The 23140-nt window shown below is 41.0% G+C and overlaps 1 protein-coding gene across 1 annotated transcript in view; it reads left to right on the top strand.

Moving 5' to 3' along the window:
• Nucleotides 1-22719, top strand: part of GUCY2C (guanylate cyclase 2C (heat stable enterotoxin receptor)) — a 39051-nt gene extending 16332 nt beyond the window's left edge. The window contains exons 11-21 of the mRNA XM_009870994.1: nucleotides 3034-3115; nucleotides 5469-5574; nucleotides 6096-6158; nucleotides 6744-6815; nucleotides 7741-7845; nucleotides 9062-9148; nucleotides 14633-14765; nucleotides 16348-16485; nucleotides 20061-20149; nucleotides 20880-20971; nucleotides 22557-22719. Coding sequence (XP_009869296.1) covers nucleotides 3034-3115; nucleotides 5469-5574; nucleotides 6096-6158; nucleotides 6744-6815; nucleotides 7741-7845; nucleotides 9062-9148; nucleotides 14633-14765; nucleotides 16348-16485; nucleotides 20061-20149; nucleotides 20880-20971; nucleotides 22557-22719 — 1130 coding nt within the window. The remainder of the gene's footprint in view (nucleotides 1-3033; nucleotides 3116-5468; nucleotides 5575-6095; nucleotides 6159-6743; nucleotides 6816-7740; nucleotides 7846-9061; nucleotides 9149-14632; nucleotides 14766-16347; nucleotides 16486-20060; nucleotides 20150-20879; nucleotides 20972-22556) is intronic.
• The last annotated feature ends 421 nt before the right edge of the window (nucleotides 22720-23140 follow it).

The following is a 23140-nucleotide window of genomic DNA, read 5'->3' as shown; positions in this document are numbered from 1 at the left end:
CCAGCTGGACATGTTCCTGTGTGGCTGCCCTAGCGCATCCTGCTCTGGCCGGGGGGTTGGCCTAGATGATCTCTAGAGGTCCCTTCCAACTCCTAACATTCTATGATTCTATGAAAGTGGTACCTGGAGGAACAAACGTCTGCTAACTAAGAATCCATTCGCAGCATGGTGGTATGTGGATACAAACAATTTTGTTTCTCAGTAAAGTCATTCACATGGCTTCAAGTCAGAGCTTACCTGACCTAAAAGAGGCAGAAGTAGTGGTTTATTGCCAGGAATACATGGGAGCTGCCAGGAGCAGGCAGCAGCACTGACAAGACACCAGTTAGACAGCTCTGAGAAGAGCAGAGGGAGTCCAGTGGAGCTTTTATTTTTCAGCTCTGATCAAATCTCTGTTCTCCCTTGGTATGACCACAAGTTTTGTTTGTGCAGAGGTGGCAACACTGCACATCAGCCACAAGGTCTCCCTACATCAGCTCCCTGTGCCATGTGCTGCTGGGCTCTAGACTTTGTGTTGCTCCAGTCCCACTCTCATCCATCCCTTGGGCCCCACAACATGCTGTGTTGTCATTGGATCTTTTTATCTTTAAAACATTCCCTTGAGTATGTCCTTGTTTGAAGCTGCCGCACAAGGGCAAAAGAAAAATGAGAATTGCGGAAAGCCAGTGTCTACAAAACAGTAATTTAACATTCAGTGCTTAACCAAGGCCTGACTTTGTGGCCAAGCTATGCTAAACCAAAGTGCCTGCCACAGACACTTGATTATTTTGCTTTCACATTTTTTAAAAATAAACCTTCCATCTGTGTGATTATAAATAAATACATTCCCTCAAAGGGAAACATTTTTTGGCCAAAATGTAAGTAATCACTATGTCTTGCCAAAGCCAGTCAAAACATATTTCCAACCAGAAATATGTTTTTTTCCTTCAGGAAGGGGAACAGACACAGCAACCAGAACCCTGTTCCTTCCCAGGCTGTAATTGAGAACAGCTGACCCAGTCCGGCTACCCGGTTTCTTCCCGTTAAAAAAGGGGCTTCATCCACGTTTTCCCATTATTCAGAAACTTTTAAACCTTCCTCTAAACAGGGATAAGGTCAGCCTTCAATACAAACATTGCCGGTTCCAGAGGACCTGAAAACAAGCGAATTTGTGAGGCACTTTCCCTTTGCGTGTAGTAATAGTGAGAGCCGAGAGGTGGTAGCAGAGCCTCGGGAACGGCAAATTGCGGTCCTCCAGCCCTTCCATGGGAAACTACAACCTTCTGCTTGTTAAGCTGCAAGCCACGATTCACAGACCAGAAGTGTCAGAGAATTCCTACGAAATGGCTTTGCACACCCTCACGGATCCGTGGTTTTATAGTGGTGACTTCATGCCCTTTGTTGGCAGAGGGAAAGCAGCACCGTTTTCAATAGAGAGCATCAGACTAATATTAAAGTCGCTAGGAGGCCCTGAGGCTGATGCTGGAATGAATGCACAGAAAAAAGGTGAAAAGGCATGATACATAGAACAAGAAAAATCAAAGCCAGAAAGCTATGTTCCAAATCCAGGGAAGTTCCTAAACTGACTTCTATGTCAGATGCAGACCCATTTCCATGATGAAAAACCCTGCTCGGTTGCTGCGTGATTCTGAAGGCAGCTAGTGTGTGTCAAGTTGCCTTTTATTTATTTATTAATTTTACACTTCATCATTTTCCTGTGTGCCTTTATTTCTGTTTCTGGGCACAGGCAAAAGTACGTTAACCTCAGCAAGGCTCATCAGCTCAGCTCTTTTACTATCCATAACAAACACAGCAATTCGCAAAACTAGATTCTCCTCTGCCTTCTTTGCCTAAGCGACTGGCTCATTAGAGTAGGTGCACTCTAGATGTGAGGCCACCAGATGAAGCTCTGCGCTAATGGCCTGTTGATTTTCAAAGGAAGTTGGAACTTGCCTTCCCATTACCCCTGAGCTCCAAGAACTCACCCAAGACAAGCTTCAGTTTGCTTTTCCACATTAAGACAATCAAAATTACAACCTTAAATAATCAATTCCCATCCTTGGCTGTCCTACCTGCCTGCTCAGGATTAAAAGCCTTTTGTTCTCTGTGGTTTTGGGTCTGTCCTCAGATGTCTGAACAGCCAAATTTTCAAATTGCTCGGTGCCTGGCAGCTTCCAGGGACAATTTAGTAAATGCCTTTCAAATCCACAGGTGGCTCTCTATCAGCTGAAATTCTGAGTGGAAGCTTCAGGTGTGTCCCATCCTGGAGCAAATTATATCAGTAAAGACTCTGGGTGACAAAGGTATGGGTAGTTACGGGAAATTCACTGTGAAAGTGGTATATGCCTTTCTCACTGGCTGGGTACCCAACAGGACTGGAAAGGAAAAGACATCATAAAGTCTGAATCAGAAAATCATCACTGAGTATTGTATTTAAGGATAAAAACAGTAGGGATCAAGCCTTATCCAAAGGAGTCAATGAGGAGCCCATTTTGCATTAAGTCCTAGGTATGCTGGGGGAAAACAATGTTTCCTGCCTGCCAGTGGTTGATTTCAAATGGTCAGCTGCTTACCCCATCTACATCCCCACCCCACAGTTGTGCCCAAGGTTTGCCTCCACCATCCTAAGTTATCCTAAGAAGTTTGGCTGCTTTGTTTTCTTAGAAGATGGTTACTAAGAAAAGTCAGCTTTATTCCTGGACTTCCTAATTTGTTTTTAAAGAGGAGAACACTTGAAAACTGCTGCTGAGCTGATGTGAGATTTAGTGTTGTTAAATTCACCTCCCACCTGGGTGTCACTATAGAGTGCCCATGCTTCAGGTGGGGATGTAAGAGTGCACTGCTGTGGGTCATGCTTCATCCCGCAGTGTTGTGCGTCTTCTCCAGGCAGTGCTGGACTTTTATCAAAGCCTCTCAGTTTGGACGTGACCAAAGATATCCCTGCTCAGCTACTGTGACTTGCACATGTGCGGGTAAGGGTAATTTCTAAAATATAATATTGTTTTTTAGCATCTTCTGTCAAGTTGTTTGTTTTTCAATTTTTCTTTTCTGCAGGCCCACACATCTTGACTATTGCTGTCTTTACACTCACGGGAATTGTGATTCTGGTTCTGATCATCTCTTTGCTGATTCTAAGGTACCAATCCCTTTGGCCTTCTGTTTGTCCTTCTATGGCAATGCCTTTGATTTCTCCTTGAAGAACGATTCCTTAGCTTACCCTATATAACTGGGTGGTTGCCCTCAGTGTGATCTCTTCAGTATATGCCAAGTAGTGTTTTCATCCACAGCACTGTTATGTCAGGCTAATAAGCAAGGGAGAAGATGCAGCAAGTCTCAAAGTTTTTGCATCTGCTGAAAAGCTCTGTTTCCTGTACAAACACAGAAACATGTCTCAGACCAGTCTTCAGACTTTTTCCACTTTGCTGTCCATCTTCAGCTTACTTGTGGTTCACTTACATTTCTTTAAACTATTGGTGACGTAAAAGTTCAATCTAGAAGGAGGTATTTGTCTTGAGTCCCCGTAGGAGTGAAAACACCATGTTTTTGTGTTTGCATTGCATGGATCCATCCTATCTTTCAGTTTCCTCTGACTCAGTCCAACTCATCACATACTGACTTTTCTACCAGCTAGAATTTCATGAGTATAACACAGTTCAGCTTTATCATGATGGAACAGCCAGAAATAGAAATCAAATTCATTTTGCTGGAAGAAATGCCACTCCATTTTGAAAGTATATGGTTTTCTTTCATATTTAAAAACAATAATAGTAAAAGGAAATCTTACTGCTGCATCTGTTTTCAGTAGTTCAGAATCTGTCTTTGCTGTATATCAAAGAACTTCAGAAAAAGTGAGAAAATCAAGTCTTAAGAAAACTTAATTAAAAAAAGACACTACCCAGGCTCTTTTATTTTGAGTGGGCCAATCTGCCTTGCTAATTAAAGCTTTTTATAAGGGAAAAATCAAAGATAAAGTTATACAACCCTTACACATCCAGTTGTATCCAAGAAATAGAAGAGCTAATCATTGCCACATCTCAGCACTACCATATAAACAGACAAGTAAAGTTTTTAATGGCTATGAAAATGGATAAAAAAATTGTCTGGAGACGGTATAGAATTGCTGTAAATGGTTCAGTACTTTCCCATGTTTGCATCTGCATTAAAACTAAAGATTCTATCTAGATGATTAGGTTATTATTGTATACATATCATTGTAATATTCCCAAGCATCAAATACAGAAGACATTCCTGAGTATTTTTTAGAACAAATCTTGCACTTTTAGTGTTGAAATAATAGCAAACTTCTCAACTATAATTGGTACCAAAGATTGTCCCCTAACAAGCAAAGGAGAAGAGAGACTTAGCTACGAAAATGACAAAATGCCTCAGTATTCCTTCTTTATCTCCCAAGTTTCTAGGACACCTGAACTATCCCACAACTCCCTAAGTAGTTGGGACTATTAAGTAAAAATGCAGACTTCTGAAAAACACATAACTGATTATTAGACCTAGTAGATTTTAATTCAGTTTGATATGTCCTTAATCACCAGCTGATACCAGTTTGAATGGCAGTGCATCTTGGTGATACAACACAGCTTTGAAGAATGAACTGAGAAAAAAAGTTCTTAACACAGTTATTGATCTTCCTTTCCTTACACAACACATATGTATGTTAAAATATATTGGGAAAAGGGAATATGTATGTTATTAGTCAATGTTGTGGGTTCTCCTACTTGGAGCATTTTCCAGCAGTTATCAGTGCGTCAGGATTCTCCTGCAGTGTCTGCAGTCAGTCCTGTGGGTTGGTTTTTTTAATAGAGGAAGGACTTGCATGAGTAAACAGGTATTTTGATAAGTCCTAGTCATCTTGCAGCTTTTCTCCAACAGAAGACAGCGTCTGCTCTGACATACTGCAAGGAAGATAGCAGTTTCCTTCGAACCATTCCAATGGCTCTTTCTTTATTTTTACAAAATATGCAGAATACAAGGGACACTGACAAAAAGGCATCTCATCTCAACGCTGTTGTTACCTCCTCTCTTGGCATTGTGTTCACACTAGTTCTTACCATCCAGTTCTGATATCAGGACTTCCTTTGGCTTGCGTTTGTTTGTGGGACCTCCCTCCAGAGTACATTCAATAACATGGAGGAGAAAACTATATAAAACCCAGACAGCACTTTGTGTTTAAATTGTTCTAACCTCCCTTGAGACTCTGGCAATTGCTTAGCAGTTGTTCTGCTAAATCTCTTCTGTTCTTCTGCTACGACTATGGAATTGAAAGAGTAATTGCGTTTTCCCAAAGCTAGGGAAATTAGAGCAGCCTCAAACTAGAAAACTCTGTGAGAGCCACAGGGCTTGTGCTCAAGCTTTGTCAACCTGACATTCCATCCTTGTGTCATACTGACACTAGAAGCTTCTCTGTCCTAATCTCCTGTTGTGAGTTTCGGTTCACTGGGAGGATATTCTGAACCAGGTTTCTCGTTTTGCAGGAAGTACAGGAGAGATAATGAGCGCCGGTGGAAGAAATGGTCCCATATACCGCCTGAGGAAATCTTGCCTCTGGAGACCAGTGAGACGAGTCATGTTAGTTTGAAGGTAAGAGAAGCTCAATGCCCAAAACTGTGTCTTCTAAAGATCATCGATGCTCGGGTGTTGGCATGCTGTGACTACAATGCAGGCGATGGCTCTAGTAACATTAGGATCTGTTACAATTAATTTTAATTAAAAAAAAATTTCTTAACCCTCACTTGCTCTGTTGAAGATAAAAGAGATTATTCCCCATCTATCGCTCCCCAATAGGATATATCTGTTCCCTAGCAGTAAAGCTTATTTTGTGATGGGCTGGGCATTGATTTCCAGTCTCTTCTGTTTCAAATTATCTTCCTGTATGTTGTTATGCTTCTGTAATGCCCAGGAGCATGAAAGCAGCAGGTGGAGGCCCCAGCAACCATGGGAGTGGCATGGATGTCCCACACTTTCTGTGGCATGTAGAGAACCTCCCGAGAGAGAGACATATACTTCTCTGTGTGGCACACACTGAAATTACTTATCTCTCTGGATCTGCCAAGTATTGAGTAGGTGATAATTGCAAGTTAATTATTCTTCTTTGTTCTCAGATCGATGAAGATAAGAGACGTGACACCACCCAGAGACTGCGCCAAGGCAAATATGACAAGAAGGTAACGTGACTGCAGTGTCCACACTCCCCTCCTTGGCTTAGGAGGGCCCTTTCTGGGATGAGGCCACTCCTCTCCAGAGACAATCCCACCTCCCCTGACCCTGCAAAATGGCTTGATCTTCTGGAAGGAATAAGCTATTTATTCCCTGTCCGATGCTTTGCATTTCGCTAACTGATGGAAGGCAAAATATTAGACTCCATGAGCCACTAGGTTAGCGCAGAAGCATGGAAGCAGAAACAGACGGACCAGAGATCTGCTATATTTTGGTACTGAGAGGATTAATGGATTAATAGAGGGCAGGCCATGTACGTGGCAATTGTTGTACATTCAGTAGAGCTACCTGCCTGACTGAGGTATGCTCATTTTGAGTTAAAATCTGCATTGACAGTTCTAAATTGACCTGGTAAATAATTTGAAGGAAATATAACTTCATTACTTATTAGCTGATTAACTGAAACTCCAACAGCGAAGCAGCAGACAGGTGTTTCTGAAGTATTACTCTGTACAAACATTTCTTGGAAAAGAATTATGAATTGCTGTTGTACTAAAACTATGATTTTTTTCCCACTGGTATTTTTTCTTCAGGTGGTGATCCTAAAAGATCTCAAAAACAGTGACGGTAATTTCTCAGAGAAGCAAAAAATAGAACTGAACAAGGTAACTGCTGCATGTAGCAACTGGACCCTGCAGGGTGGGATGGAGCCTAAGAGTGAAGTTATTTCTTTGCACTGTCAACTCCAATGGCCATATGCTTGTGCATGTTTGTGAGGTGGATGGGTAATGAGTTGCTCAAATAATATTGCTTGATGAACTTTCTCTTTTTGTGTGTGATTTCATCACTATTACAGAGTCTGGACTGTATGCCAGTGAAGCTAAGGATGAATGAAGTAACTCATCCTTGTCACATGGCTTCACTAAATACAGGCAATGCACACTTTGCTCATATCATGCTAATTCATTATTAGCAGAATGTTGTAGTTAAATCTTGTTATTGAATGCCAAGTGCAGCTCTTTGAGTATAAGTAATTCTCTGCTGACTTGTGCATACAGACTTTTCCAACATGAGAGATGAATTTGGCTGCAGTACTGCATCTTTTCTGAATGAAGAGTTTTCCTTTTTACACACTGCAGCTTTTGTGAATTCAGTAAGCTCTAAAAATACCTCAAAGTAAACTACAGTTGTCTATATAAATGGACAACGTCCATAATATCATGCAGTGCCATTAAATTTTTATCACTTGTTCATTTACTGACTGATTCACAACCTTGTGTCACTCCTGATGGCTATTCTGGTCAGCTGGGAGGTTTGAGCAGAGAGGCAATAATGAAGACTGTAGTAGGCTCTGGAATTAATTTGCAGTATCCAACAGCAGCCGCTCTTATCTCCCTAATTCAGAAGACTCTGGAATGACAGATGCCTTCAAGTACTTCACTCAGTGCCTTAGCACACACTAGTTTAAAGGAAACTCACGCATCTTACCAGGGCCTGAGACAAAATGCCATGTTACACAAGTATCCGTGACCCATGTTTCTGTACTAACAATGATTGCTTTTAAAACTAGATGCATTTTTTCTGCTCTAGCTTCTACAGATTGACTATTACAACCTGACCAAGTTCTATGGCACTGTGAAGATAGACGCCATGATTTTTGGGGTGATTGAGTACTGCGAAAGAGGTTCTCTGCGGGTAAAGAATTTTGCAGGTCTCCTACCATCCCCAAATTGACAAATTTCAAAGTAAAAAAAAAATAAAATCCCCATCTCTATGTCTCTGGCCCTCTTGCAGCAGCCATGAACTGAGCAAGAGGTGGCAGGTTTTGACCCCAAGTTTCCTCTCCCTTGCTTGGTTGTCTCCAGCCTTCCACCTGCACTAATACGGCTGCCATCAGTTTGACGGTTCTCAGCAGCCAGAGGATGAAATGAGGTGCAAACAAGGAAAGGTGTGGGCAGAGCTCTGCCCAGGCAACAGCAACAGCCAGTATTTGTATTGTTCCCCCCTACTGGGAGCATATAGGATATACCTTATTCTTTATTTTCCAAGCTTTAGCTGTTGTCTTTGCTGATGCCTTTGTGGACCTTGCAATTTCCTTGGAGTGTGAAAGGATAGAGAAAAGAATATATTCCAGAGTAATAAGGGGCAAACAGTTTGAGGCTGCAATATGGCAAATCTTGTGCTGTAAGGGACAACAGCCCTTAATTTTTATCTATCAAAAGAAATGGTAAATTGATGCCTGACAAAAGGTATGGGAAGACCTATGCTTTATTACTATGAAAAATTATTTCAGTGCTAATTATGAAGTATTAGCGGCATCAGCTCTTCTGCAGGCACACAGTGTCTCTGCTTTTCTGAGTTCATACAAAGACTTCCATTGGTACCATTGACCTCTGGAACAAAAAGCAAAATAACAGCACTATCTCTATTCCATTGTTGCAAACTGGCATACTCATGAAGGTTTACTTTTAGCGACAGAAATCATAGTGACTGGAAGACCTATAAATGACTGGCACTTTGTTTACTTCTAACTTACAAGTCAATAGGTACAAGATTAACTGTGAGCACAAAACTCAGAAATTCCTCTCCCTTTCTCTTGCCCATTTATGTCTCAGCTATTTTGCTTTATTAAAGCTTTGGCTTTAAAAGCAAATTCACAATTTACGTTCAGTTACACAAAAAACCTCAGTTCTGGAGTCCCCACTTTTCTAGCTCTGTGTAAAGCTAAAATATATTTCATTTTCCCTGTTTTCTGAGTCAACTCCTGCTCTAGTGCGTGTACTCCCTATAAAAAACCAAAGGGCTACCTCTTTTAGTCACTGGTTGAAAGCTGTGCGATGTAGGTACCCATATCTCATCTTCTGCTTTTCCTCTGATGTAGATTAGAACCATCTTTTTCGTCTCTTGACAGGATGTTTTAAATGATAAAATCTCCTACCCTGATGGCACATTCATGGACTGGGAATTTAAAATCTCTGTCATGTACGATATTGCCAAGGTAAGCGGGCTGCTCGCAGTGCAATGTTAATCAACCTGTCCTGTCTTGAAAAACTGATCCTCTGGAAAAGGGCAGCTCTCAAGGTCTTCTCCTCTCCTTGCTAGAGCTGTATGCTCTTCTACTCTTTCCTTCTCTGGCGAGAGGTATATTAGGCAGGAGGAGTATATATAGGAGGTAGATGAGGCTCTCAAACTGAAAAAGGAAATAGGGATCAGAAATGGCTTTGGGCTGTTTATAAGTAAACAAATAAATTATGCCCCAAAGAAATGTGACCCCAAAATGACAGGATTACCATCTGTTGACCAGTGGCTTTGATTAGTAGGGCTTGTGCAGTCACGAGACCTGCAAAACACACGTCTCTCTGCCCTCAGGTAAAGCATACAAAGAAAAACTCTATTTTTTCAAATGATTCTAGTTTGTACCCAGAGATGGGATCAGCTTTTTTTTTTTTTTAGCAAAACTGTTTATTTTGCATCCTGATTTTCTCACTCACTAGAGTGATTATCTTCTCACTAGAGCTATCCATTTCAGTCAGTTTGAGAGGGAAGAAATTAATCTTGTGCAGAAATCAAGACTGTTTTTCAGTATCTTTCAAGAGATCTTTGCATTTTAGGTCCACGTGGTTGGAATAATCAATATGCACAGTAAAGGAAATTATTTTCTACATTCCAGACTTGTATCTGTTTAACTGGTAGTTAAGGAGCCTTTATAATTCACAAGTACAGTAATTTATTATACCTCTGCAGGTAATGTAAAGAATTACCTCTGCCATTTTGCAAGTGCTCAGCTGTTCTCATCTTCCTGTTGCTGGTTTGCAGTTGGATAGTCCTCCCATTTCCCTGCATGCATCCGTTCAGATTCGGTCTCCATAATGAATGACTCCACTGTGTCTGTTCTAAAGAGATATTGAAAATCTTGCTCTTTATTAAAGCCCCCTTAATCCAAATTGTCACAGTTTGTTGGCCTTGTTAATGACTTTCAAGTTCAGTTAACGTACAGCATTAAGTTTAAGTTTAAATAGCAGCTGTGGAATTTCCCTTCCTCTTTATAACATATGAAAAAAAGGGTATTTTGTAACCCTTTGCAGTTCACCTTCAGATGTTTCCTTAGAAAACAGGGACTAGTACTGGCTCTGTTTATGAGAGGGAGAGAGAAGTCCCAGTCCCTCTGAAGGGAGTGACCAATTGCCCAGTGACTGCACTGGGACTAGGACTTCACAACCAGTCTTTCACTGCAACATTGGAAATTTGGACATGGCATCTGAGGCTGGGTAGCCGACCTCACCCGTTCGGTGGAATGGTTCCTGAGCATTATTAGCCACGTTAGCAGAGATGGTTCACAAAATTTTACAGAAAACTTTTATGTACATAGGAATGTCAGGAAAGTTACTGTCGTTTGGATGATCTGCCAAACTCACCTATTCCTTCACCTGATACTCCTTCTGGGACCTAGACATTTCCTTAAAATTCTTGTATTACTTTTCCCACACCATAGCTTCCCAACCTCTAGACGCCTTGTCTATTTTTATTCGAACAGCTTCTTGCTTTACATAAGTCACCTCATGGCCCTTCAGCTCCTGTTCTTCTCATCTCAGTATCTGCCCTTTTAAAGCCCAGCCTCAGCTCTCCCAGCTGTTAAAATCCCTGTGACCAGGTCTAGCAGTTCCTTTGCCCTCCTGTGACAAACTTGGGCAGCTTGAGGCCAGGGGGCCCCTGGGGGCTCAGAGCTGGGGCCGAGGGCAGGCACAGCCCCAGCTTTCACTGAGTGCTATTCATACCACAGGACATCATGCTCAGTATATAAACTGGGAGAAATTGGCCAGGAGTGTGGGATGACTGCTCAGAGTCTGCCTGGGGATCAGTCAGCAGGCATTGAGCAATTGCATTGTGCATCACTTGTCTTTTCTTGGGGTTTATTTCTCTTTCTTTTTATTATTTACTTTTTCATTACGATTATTATAATAGTATTTTATTTTATTTCCATTATTAAACTGTTCTTATCTCAACCCATGAGTTTTACTTCTTTTTTTTCTGATTCTCCCCGTCATCCGACAATTGAGAAAGCAGCTGTGTGGTGCTTAGCTGCCAACTGGGGTTAAATCATTCCAGCTTCTCCCTCTCCTACATCCCACTTTTACCATTGCCCAAACAGTCCTCATGTTTCAACTACTCTTCATTTGGCACGGAAACTGCTGTATCAGTGTTTCGGAACAGAGTTTGGATCATTTTTATTCCCTTGTACAGCTAGCCAAGTAGTGACTTCCTATAGCAGCCTCTAGTCCACTAGAGGAGGTGCTATAGGCAAAGGAGAAGCCCTAAATCTGCTCCATTAATTTCCTTACCTACTTTTTTTTTTGCTGTCTTTGCTGCCTCTAGGTCTGATAGCAGCACCTGTAGCTACATGGTTTTGGCCACATGTGACCAAATTGCTCTGATGAAAGGTCTACTAGGAAGGAATTGAAGTAATCAAGCCTTGCAGTTATTAGTGCATACACTGTCGTTACAACACTATTTATTAAATAAGGGGCTGCTGCAGGATATTGTGCAAGGACTTGTAATATTCTTGCACTGTGTTAGGAAAAAAGAACTAAAGCTTCCAAGGTTCAGAGCAGAGGTCGCAAGAGTGCCTCAAGGATTTAGGAGTACTGCACTGAATGTCATTATGAATTTTGAAAATCATATCATTGTTTCTTAATAGGTTCTGTGTTTTCAAGTAGATGCATAGGATAGTTGGAAGGAAAGAGGAAAATTTTATCAGTCACATCTGTAAGACTACTGCCTTCAGAAACTGTTAACAAGAAAGCCCTGGTATAAGGAAATAAAAATTACCTTTGCCTGCATTTGATGTTGAAACTGATTGGGAATTCTGCTGTGGCAGTGGGTATATTTCCTGGCTGATGAAAGCAGGAGATGGAAAAAGGCACAGCTGGAGGAAATAGAACATAAAGAAGGCAAAACATCCTGGATAGTGTCATCAGGGCTGCGTGATAAAAGCTGTTTAATCAAGAGATGTGTTCCTTGGATATATCATGCACAGTCTCTGTAAATTTTGGCAGGGTCTAGATCGGTCCAGGATAACCAGTCCAACAGCATTCTCCAGCGATTGCATCTCTTGCAGGCTGCTTGTGTCTCAGACATACATCTGCTGTGCCTAAAACTCAGCTCATGTCTCAGTGACCTCCTGTAGCATTTTCTGACCTATTCCCAATTATGGGCACACAGTATTTGGAGGGAAAACCCAGCATGTTATACAGCAAATTCATGACCACGTGAGCTATGTCACCCTGATTAAAGTCTATCTAGCAGTTATCATACAAAAGGATGAGCTATACATCTAGGAGTAGGAGTCTAAGTGGAAAACCATTCAGAGAAGAAACTAAACAGATATGATGTACCTGTTCTGGCTTCCACAGAATATAGCTTGGGCTACAGGAAAAGGGACTGTAGGAAGAAAAACAACCAGCAGTACTCTATAAGTAGGTGGGAGCTTAAGTAGTTCAGAAGAGAGAGATGAAGCGGAATAAATAATAGCAAGAGGGTGCAAATTAGCATACCTACTCCCTTCTTCACTTTACGCCCACTTACTAATGTTCTTTTCCTGCTATGCCTCAGTGCTGGCCCCTTCTCATGTATTACATTATATTCAGCTGCCTTAGACTAAATGAGATAAATTCAGAGATGATGAGTAAAAAGGGGCAAGCAACCACCTTTGTATGCCTTTGTGTGTTGAGAAACAGGAGGCTGAATCTCAGGAAGTACAGCTGCAACTGCATCAGCGTCCTCATCATGCCCGCTTCAGAAATTAACTCATGGATAGGTGATGGAAAGGCTGAAGGAGCTGGGTTGCTTTAGCTTGGAGAAGAGGAGACTGAGGGGTGACCTCATTAATGTTTATAAATATATTAGGAGGATGGAGTCAGGCTCTTCTTAGTGATGTCCGATGACAGGACAAGGGGCAACAGATGCAAGTTGGAGCACAGGAGGTTCCACAAAAACATTGGGGAAAACTTTTTCACTGTGAGGGTGACAGAGCACTGGATCAGGCTGCCCAGAGAGGTTGTGGAGTCTCCTTCTCTGAAGACTTTCAAAACCTGCCTGGATGTGTTCCTGTGTGACCTACTCTAGGTGATCCTGCTTTTGCAGGGCAGCTGGACTAGATGATCTTTTGAGGTTCCTTCCAACCCCTAACATTCTGTGATTCTGTGATATGTATTGACTAGTACAGAGAAAACCATACTCACAGAATCACACAAAATCACAGAATTGTTGAGGCTGGAAAAGACCTCTGAGATCAAGTCCAGCCTATGACCCAACACCACCACATCGGCTAGACCACAGCACTAAGTGCCAGATCCAGCCTCTCCTTAAACACCTCCAGGGACGGTGACTCCACCACTTCCCTGGGCAGTGCATTCCAATGCCTGAGCACCCTCTCTGTGAGGAAGTGTTTCCTGAGATCCAACCTAAACCTCCCCTGATGCAGTTTGAGACCATGCCCTCTTGTCCTGTCACTAGTTGTCTGGGAGAAGAGCCTCATCCCCACTTGACTACAAACTCCTTTCAGGCAGTTGTAGAGAGTGATAAGGTCCCCCCTGAATCTCCTCTTCTCCAGGCTAAACACCCCCAGCTCCCTCAGCCTCTCCTCACAGGACTTTCCCTCTAGTCCCTTCCCCAGCCTCGTTGCTCTCCTCTGGACCCGTTCCAGCCCCTCAAGGTCTTTCTTGCAGTGAGGGGCCCAGCCCTGCACACAGGGCTCGAGGTGAGGCCTCACCAGTGCTGAGCACAGGGGCACAATTACATCCCTGCTCCTGCTGGTCACATTATTATGATGGTCTAATCTGATCTCCTGCCTTCTGTAAGCCTTAATGCATCATCTAACACTCTCTGCATTGACCTCTCTTTAGAGGATCCTCTTTAGAGGATCTGCTGCAGTGTTTCTGAATGAAGTCTCTGCTGTATGGTAATCTTCAAAAATACAGACATAAAGAGCAATTCATCTCACACCTGTGGTGTCCATTGGATGAACATGTAGTTGGAAGCACTTTTTTGGTGTGACATTCCAACAAAACTGCACTAAATTTACCAAAAAGCATTTACTGCAAGTGAAATCAAAACTTGTGTGGGAGGAAATACATTATCCTAACTGCTGAATTGTGTTCTAATCTTATTAATGCCCAAGATGCTACGTCAGACTTTTGTTAACTAAGAGGAAGGATCGTCTTCCATGACTTGATGCTTCTAATGATCCATTTCCTCATTTCTTAACATTAACTATTCCTGTCACCTTGGAAAGTCTCCTCTGTAAAATAATATTTGTTTCCCTCCATGACAGGGAATCGTGATTTATGCATATCCATTGCTGTTGAAGGCCATTTAATTACTTGGACAGATATTACACTACTACTTCACATTCTTGTTGAGTCTAGTAACAGCTGGGTGTCTCACATGTCGTCTTGCCTTCTTCCTCATTTATTATCAATCACAGGGGATGTCTTACCTCCACTCAAGCAAAACTGAAGTCCATGGTCGACTCAAATCCACAAACTGTGTAGTAGACAATCGCATGGTAGTGAAGATCACTGATTTTGGCTGTAATTCAATTCTGCCTCCAAGGAAAGGTAAGCACAGTACCCAGCTGGACTGTCCTTTATAGTTTCCTACCTAATAGAATTTTCTTATATTCATAGTCCTGTAGGGCCTAATTAAATCTTGTACACAGTATGAAACATAAAATATGATTTTGTTTCATGCAGAAGCCATCATAAAAATGATATCTGAAAACACTGTCTTGACTTAGATAACACAATGAAAGAGAATTATTAGCATTAAGAGAAAGAAACTAGGCAGTGTAGGTGAGAAGGAAAGGTAAGATGAATTTTCAATTTATAGTTTAGAAAACAGTGATTTCACCTGTGGCTGACATGTAAGAAAAGTTTTTTGCATCCAAGGCCTTCGTGTAAGTAGCTGTCTTCAGCAATAATGCTAAACTTGCATGAAGAAAAACATGAGTTAACTATCACATGGTCTTGTTATTGATTTGATGCACACATTTCCACAGCGCTCTGGGATTTAATTTAAGCATTAACACTCATGAGTCTGATCATCCTTAAAAATATCTGTAATGATATGCAATGATAATCAGAATATTTTTCATTCCTTACGTAGGAACCTAGAAATATGTGTTCATTCAGATTAGAATAATTTAAACATATTTTCTTTACATTTTCTATTAATCTCATATTCATAGGACATTTCTGTAAAATAGAGCACTCCTTTCCACTTGTGTTTTCCTTCTTATGAGCCCATCTGAAATTACGCCATTTGAATCTGTATAGTAGAGCTTGGAGCATAATAAGCACAGCCCTGTGTCATAGCTGCAGTGTATGATCAGAGGACAAACTGATCACACAGTTGCAGCTGGGTTGAGAGAAAATTTTTACATTCAGACACAAACATGCCCAAGAGTAACAACGAGAACACAAAAAAAAAGAGTAAGAAAAGTGCACTGAATGTAAATGCTCTACATCACCAGCATGTCAAAAGAAACTGTCATACTATGGGAGCATTCTGGTTTTGAGGTACAATGGTGCTTGTTGCACTAGAAATACAGATTAATAATTTCTGTAGAAAGAAAGTGATTATGAGCAGGTAATATTATGTCAGGTTCAAAAGCACTTGAGGATTATTCAATAGATTCGTGATATCAAGGCCACTTGCAAATATTACAGTCTTCTCATCTGACATCTGGTATAACAAACTCCATGCATTTAGCTCAATAATTTATGCTCAGCTTTCTTTTTTTTTTTCACAATACTGGCATTCCTTGTTCTTATAGAGATGCATAAGCTATTTTTAAGAAGCCCACAAAAGGTAGCTAAGAAGAGCAAGTTCATTGCCGATAACCATAACTTTTCCAGAGGTATGAGGTTCTGCATTTACAGTGGAAAAAAGTGGGGTCAGCAAAACCCAGACAATTGAAAACTACCACATCAGAGGTTTATCTAACCTGTACTGATGTCAGCTTCTCAAGAAAGATGCTAAAGTAGAAGATAAGTGGTACTAATGGGCTCTAGGTTTGATATGGAAAGAGTAAAAGAAATATCACTATAGCCAATGGATGCTCTGAGGAGGATCACCCTTCTCCCATTACTTCTCTCCTTTCCTTCCTTACCTCATCCCCTGCTGTCATCTGGATTGCAGACCTGTGGACAGCTCCCGAGCATCTCCGGAACGCTGATGTCTCTCAGAAGGGTGACGTGTACAGCTATGGAATCATTGCCCAAGAAATCATCCTACGCAGGGAGACCTTCTACACCGGAGACTGCTGGGACAACAAAGGTAAATCCACAAATTTCTCCTCCATTGCAGCCTTCTGGGTTGGTGTAACTGTAACCAGCCCATTCTCCATGTTTTGTGAAAGGCACTATCTCTGACAGCTGCTTGAACTGCTGCTCCTTTCACTGTGTGATGAATGAAAAGCCTGTTTGAAGGATCTCATTGTGGGAACAGATGTCCTTATTCTTTCCGCAAATAAAGTTTACACTGAGTTTTCTTGACCTTTCTCCTCCCTCCTCACCTTGGCCACAGCATTACAAAAGTTAACATTATACAATGCTGTCCAGATTTACCATAATATTTAAAAGCCACAATGCTTTTTCTATTAGAAGTTGTGCACATTCATATTAGGCATCATAAATCGGCAATGCCAACACAGAACAACAAAAACTCAGCAGCATGACACAAGAACAGTTGGCATTTAAAAACTGGCAATTCAGACTTTATTCAAGCCTGTCAAAATTAACTTTAGTCATCTAACTTCTGGCAGAAAAAGCATCCCCTCCTGCAGTGCATCCCATAAACTCCATTTTGTGCATTTGGTTACATTGTTTTTGAGTGTATAACAGCCCGGTCAATCCCAGTTCCCAGAATCCAGGCATTATTATAAATTAGAACTGACATAAAAGCATGTGTGGGTTTGGGATTTTCCTAGTGACGGTAACCAACAACAAGTTTAGACATTGCCTTTACCTCTGAGTCATTCTGATAGATCCGCCTCACATTTGGTAAAACATCTAGAGCAGCAGCTGGGCAGCCTAATAGCTCTTTTCCTGAGTTACATTTGAGAATAACTTCTGGGGCACATTCATCATCCTACATTATCAAAAAATTTGTGTTCACATCTGGGGAAACACAGTATTTCACATCACCAAGCCTTTAATATAAATGTAGACCTAAAAGATAAGAAACACCTGTTCCCCTTCAAACAAACTCTTCAGGACTGCATGCTTAAGATATAGTACAGAAAAATCTTTTGCGTCCTTTTTCTTGAGAAGAGGCAGACACAGTCCTCATGAATGCAAGGATGTTACATACATCCCCAAAACAGATGGAGAAAGGAAAGGTCAATGCTCATTTTGACTTGCAAAGCAAATCTATATCAAACTACATTCTTTTAACTGTTTGTGGAATAGTTACAGTCTTTCTGTGTTATGTTAATGGTTGTTATGTTAGCCGCAGACATAATGTTTCTGTGTTCTCCACTCTGCGTTTGTCCCTGCCTATCATAGTCACAATCTGGTTCCTTTTTTTAACTGTGTCCTGTTTCTTAACACTGCATTTTGTCATTTTAGAAAAAACGTCCCTTTCAAATAGCATTAGGTTAATCCATCCAACTGAAAGAATTTTTAGCACCTCTAGGTGCTATTGCTGAAGATGGTTGCACATATCAGGATGTCTAGTAAGACAGCAATAAACTTACTGGGCCTGAAGCTGATTTGCTAAGTCTGGATTCAGCTAAACTTCAAAAAATCTGCTTTATAAACTTCAGTTGAAGTTTTAAGTTTTCCATTCAGTGAGGAGATTTTTTTTCTACCCAAAGCCGTTTCCTTAAAAGCATTAGTAGTTGGCTAAGATATGTATTCCTGATCTAAAGGCTTCTGTTATTATTCTTGATTTTTTATTATTAATTTAAGTAAATGTGTTCAGCCTAGTTTCAGCAGAACACCAAATTTCATGTAAGAGAAAGGAATGAATATTACTCTATATTGCTGAAGTGACTCCTCATTTAATTGTCTGAATTTATTCATTAACCAAGATGAACCAGCAAGAGAGTGGACAATACTTATTCAAACACCTTTGAATTTTGTTTGTGGCATGATCTAACTTTGGAAGACAGTAGCCCAAACTTGGGGTGACCATTAATTTACAAATATCTTTGATAAAAAGAGGGAAAAGAATGCCAAATTCAAGTCAATGGTAGTGGGCAAACAAATACCTCTGTTGCATGTTAGATTCATTTGGTTTTCAAGCCTCCTGCAGAAAGCCTTTCAGTGGCGAGGCTATCAGAAATTTAACTCCTCAGGTTAGAAAATATGATATTGATATTTCAGGGCAAATGATATAACCACTTCTCTAAGACTTCACTGGCAGCAGCAGGGACTATGTTCAGATTTTGAGTTGTTCAAAAAACCTTGTACCTAGCCTCCATCCACCGACTTAGGAAAAGTAAACTCAACTTCCAGGTACTCGGTGAGTCAATTTTCTCAACCTGCACATACATATTAATCAACTTAACATACAATAACACTACTACTAATGAGAGAAAAAAAAGTCCCACAAAGATGATGGGCATACAGAACTGGATTTCTAATGTAAAGAAATAAGTAGGTCATAGTTCTCTTTGCTGACTTCTCTGTGAGACAGCTGTTAGGCCATCTGGTTGCTCCACTCTGCTGCAGAAACACCTCATTCACTGCTCAAGACTGTGAAATCTTGTCACGTACCAGTGCTCAATTCAAGCTGCCTCCTTGTTCCACTACTTTCTGCCACTGGCTAATTGCAGTGTTGCTAAGAGTTGCTCTCAGATGTGTACTCTGCATGGAAATTCAACACATTCCTTTAGCATACATGAGACTTACACCGATTCTTCTCTCTCTCAGCCTACAGAAGACTTCTCAGCAACCTCTTAACTCCAAAGCACTTGGGAAACTCAAGTCTCCTGCTCCTCCTTTAGTCTGTAATTTCTGTACCACAAAGCTGGAATTTACTGCATCTTTTTACGGTGATCATGCACACTGGGCATGCTTAGACATCCCTAGCTGCTCTGGACTTGCACAAACCATCTCGATTACAAACTTTCCTCATCTCATTATATGCTTCCTTCAGTAAAATTCTCTCCCAAATACAATCAGACATTGTTTAATAAACTTATTCCATGCTTGTTCATGGATCCCTTTTGGCTCCTTCTCTGCACCAGAGGTAGGGAGTTTAACTCCCTCCCTCTGGAACTCTTGAGGTCTGGAGAAGAACAAAGAGAGATATTTTTGCTTTAGCTCTCACTTACTGTGCTTAAATCGAGTTGTGCAAACGCAGCCTGCATTCTGATGTGCTCAGAATCCAAATAACTCCTAGAACAGATTTAATGAGTAAGAGTACAAATGAGCTTACAAATGCAATGGGTTTTAAACCGTATACACTAATAGCCTAGTTTTAAGGAAGCTCAGCATCTGCAAGGTGATTTGAATTGCTGTGATGAGAGTTGTATGTCTCCACACTTTTGATCAAGTCGCAATGGCCTTTGCACGTAGTTTTTTACAATAGCCATACTTCACGCTGAGAGGCACACTAATAACGCCTAACGTTCATTTGGGAAGATGCCATAACCATGTCTACTGTGACCAATAAATACTCATGTACATTCCTATTCATTTTGCTTTCAGGGGCCTTCAAGCCAGCCTGTTTTGATCTTGTGCCATATATTTAGAAAAGTTCCACAGTTGAAATTTACATTAAAATGAGGGAACTCTCTTCAAGGCTTCTGTTTGTACAGTAACTCATAACATCATAGGACACTATTCACAAGGAATGTCCTTCTGACTTGTTCTTTAACATTTTGTGTCTTTTCCCTGTGTTAGAGAAACTTTTCAGAGTTGAGAACAGCAAAGGAGTGAAGCCTTTCCGACCAGACTTGTCCTTGGAAGCAGTGGGAGAAAAACAGATGGAAGTAAGCTAATTATTAACAAAACTATTTTCTGGGTGAAGGGTAGAAGTCCTGGCCAAACTAGAGCTCATAATCATGGGAGGACGAAAACTATGCATGTTTTATGCCAAATGACCTAACCTCATGGGAAAAAAAAAGGTATTTTGTAGTTGTTACCAGTGAAATGAAGTACAACTCATGAAAATTACTTCACTAGAAAGAAATGGACGCTTATACAGTGCCACTCTTCTGACCTGTTTTAGGTATCTTTAAGATAGGATGAAACACACCTCAAATATACCTCTCTCCACCGATTATGAAATCCCTCAGGCTTCTTGCTCAGGTGAAAAGGTCTGTATTTTAGGCACCTACATGTTCAGCAATGAACCTCATTCTCTTTGGCTGAATCACTACTTTCAGAAAAATCCCAAACTCAGGTTATTTGAACTATAATTACCACAACATTTACATCCATGTTAATAACTGTATCTGGCACCAGCAAGACTGGATCCATCTACTTGCCTTTCATTTGTATATCTTGCAAATTCAAGTTAAGATCATGTCACTGGTCACCACAGTGTTAAGTTTAAGATGCCTGAGTGTCCTAAACATAGATTCAAAACAGTTAGTCACACATTTTAATATGTTGCCGGTCAAGAGTAACTGGAAATTCCCTCATGAACTAGCGCTGTTAAGCACCATTATCCTTCTACATCCATTACTCAGGTGGACTTTCCTTAATTTTTTTTTAAAGGTGTATACACTAGTGAAGAGCTGCTGGGAGGAAGATCCAGAGAAAAGGCCTGACTTTAAGAAAATTGAAAGTACTCTGGCCAAAATATTCAGGTGAGCAACAGAGACTTTATTTTTTAAGATTCTCCAAACTCCTCCTACACGTTAGAAAGCTCATACTTTTAAGCATGTGAGATGATATGATTATGATTCAGTCATTGGAAAAAATGAGTGTAATCTCTTCAATCCTCTTTTATTGTTTGGCAGAAAACACAGGCAAGCATGTGTGTGTGTGTATGTACATGTGTGTACATGAGCATTTATAAATGTATTAGTTGAGTGAGGGTAAGATGATCACCATACCTCAGATTGGTACATTGTGAAAGTAGCAATCTGGATAACTAGAGATTTAAACCATTCAAGTAATTCATTCCCTGTCCCTAGTCAAGAGTTGGAGAGTGACTCATGTCATCGAAGTTTCGGGAAATGAATGAACATAAATGTTTGGAGGATGAATAGAAATTTCGGATGAACTGGGTTGTGCCATAAATGAGTTTGGATGGTCCCAGCTTAGGCTGACTAGAAGTGTGCTGTGCTGTAACTCACCAGAAGCATTAATTACAGTGTTTTGTTGGTGTAGTCATGGAATAATAGAGGCCATAGCTGGATAAACCCTGTGGGGTTATACATGCCTTTCACCTGGCCAATGCTGCATTGTTCCTGGAGAATTTGTTCTGAATTAATTATTTCAGTGTCCAAAAGGTGAGCTTTTAATCCCTTCTCTTTGGAAAAGCTCACCTCACCAACAAACCCCAATGGTATTCACATCATTTCACATTTTACATGGGCAGAAAGACAACTGCACTATGCATAACTCTGTGTATCAACTGAAAATCTTACTGCAGCTGAACAGAAAGATGTCCTGGTTCAGCTTCTAAGACTCTATCCTACAAAAACAAAGAGGTTGTCTCTTGCTACACACAAGATGGTGTTCTCCTCATGAGAGGATGCATCCCTGCCAGAAAGTTTTGTTTAAAGTAAGGGTGCTCTTGAAGTCCAGCTGGATACAATACTAATTCGACTCTTCCAGTCAGCCTGGCTCCTTCTGATTTCAGACTGTTTTGACAAGTGCAGGCTACCCAGACAAATAGGAGTTATGAGTGGCTCTTGTTACACTATTTCTGCTTCCAGGAGTTAATAGGCTGGATTCTGCAGGATCTTGTGAGTAAAACTAGCCCAGGGGCCGCTAATTGTTCCATTGAATTGTTCTACCTTTTACACAGGCAGCACCAAATTGTCTTAATACTTCTGGCTGAAGTCACCATCTAAACATTATGTGCAATTTTCTAACAACTATCTTTAGCTTCCTCTCAGGATTCGAGCTCATCAGTTAACTCTTCCCAAATGAATATTCATGGATTACCCAAGATAACCTGGAGTTGAGAATATTAGCAGGACTAGGTGATCTAAGGGTGCTTTAAGAATTGCCAGCTTCAAGTGACAAGCGTGGATCACAGACTTTCAATTCATATACTTAAATCCTCCAAGCAAGAAAAAGAATGATGCTCTTGAGTCACTTTGCATTCTAACTGGACAGAAGTTTTCCGTTGCTCCATTTTTGCCTCTTTTTTGCCTCTCTCAATAGTGTGCTTCCGTAAACCCTTTTTTGTTGTCACTTGTGTATTTCTGTTATTCACAGTAACTACCATGGCCAGACCAATGAAAGCTACATGGACACCCTGATCCGGCGTCTACAGCTGTATTCCCGGAACCTGGAGCACCTGGTGGAGGAAAGGACAGAGCTATACAAAGCAGAGCGAGACAGAGCAGACAGGCTTAATTTCATGTTACTTCCAAGGTAGCTGTCCAGGGGGATTTTCACTGTCATTTTATTTACATACATCACCTGATTCTTGGAGAGTGTGGGTTAGGATTAATATTAATTTTCTATTTCCTTCCCCTCTAATCTGATCTGCTAGGGAGGAATGAAGAAGAAGCTGTCCCTGAGGTCTCAACTCTTTGGTGGAGTTTCATGCCAAGATGGTACTGGGACTCGTTATCTTCCTTAACCTCTCTTCTTGCACAGGATTCCCCTTTCTGGCATAAACCTTTTTTCCACTGCCTTCCTGTGAACATATAGATCTACGATGATCCCAAATCACAGAGCCCTGTTCTGCTCCAGCACCTTGCTAGGCAGAAGGAGTGTTTCCAGCTGGAGCGCAGGAGTGCACTCCAACTTCAGGCTGGAGTTTAGCAATCATAGAATCATAGAACAATTCAGGT

Source organism: Apaloderma vittatum, unplaced genomic scaffold, assembly GCF_000703405.1.
Source record: "Apaloderma vittatum isolate BGI_N311 unplaced genomic scaffold, ASM70340v1 scaffold21526, whole genome shotgun sequence".
Taxonomy (NCBI): Eukaryota; Metazoa; Chordata; class Aves; order Trogoniformes; family Trogonidae; genus Apaloderma; species Apaloderma vittatum.
Note: the sequence above shows the minus strand (reverse complement) of the source record. Positions and strands in the feature narration are given on the sequence as shown.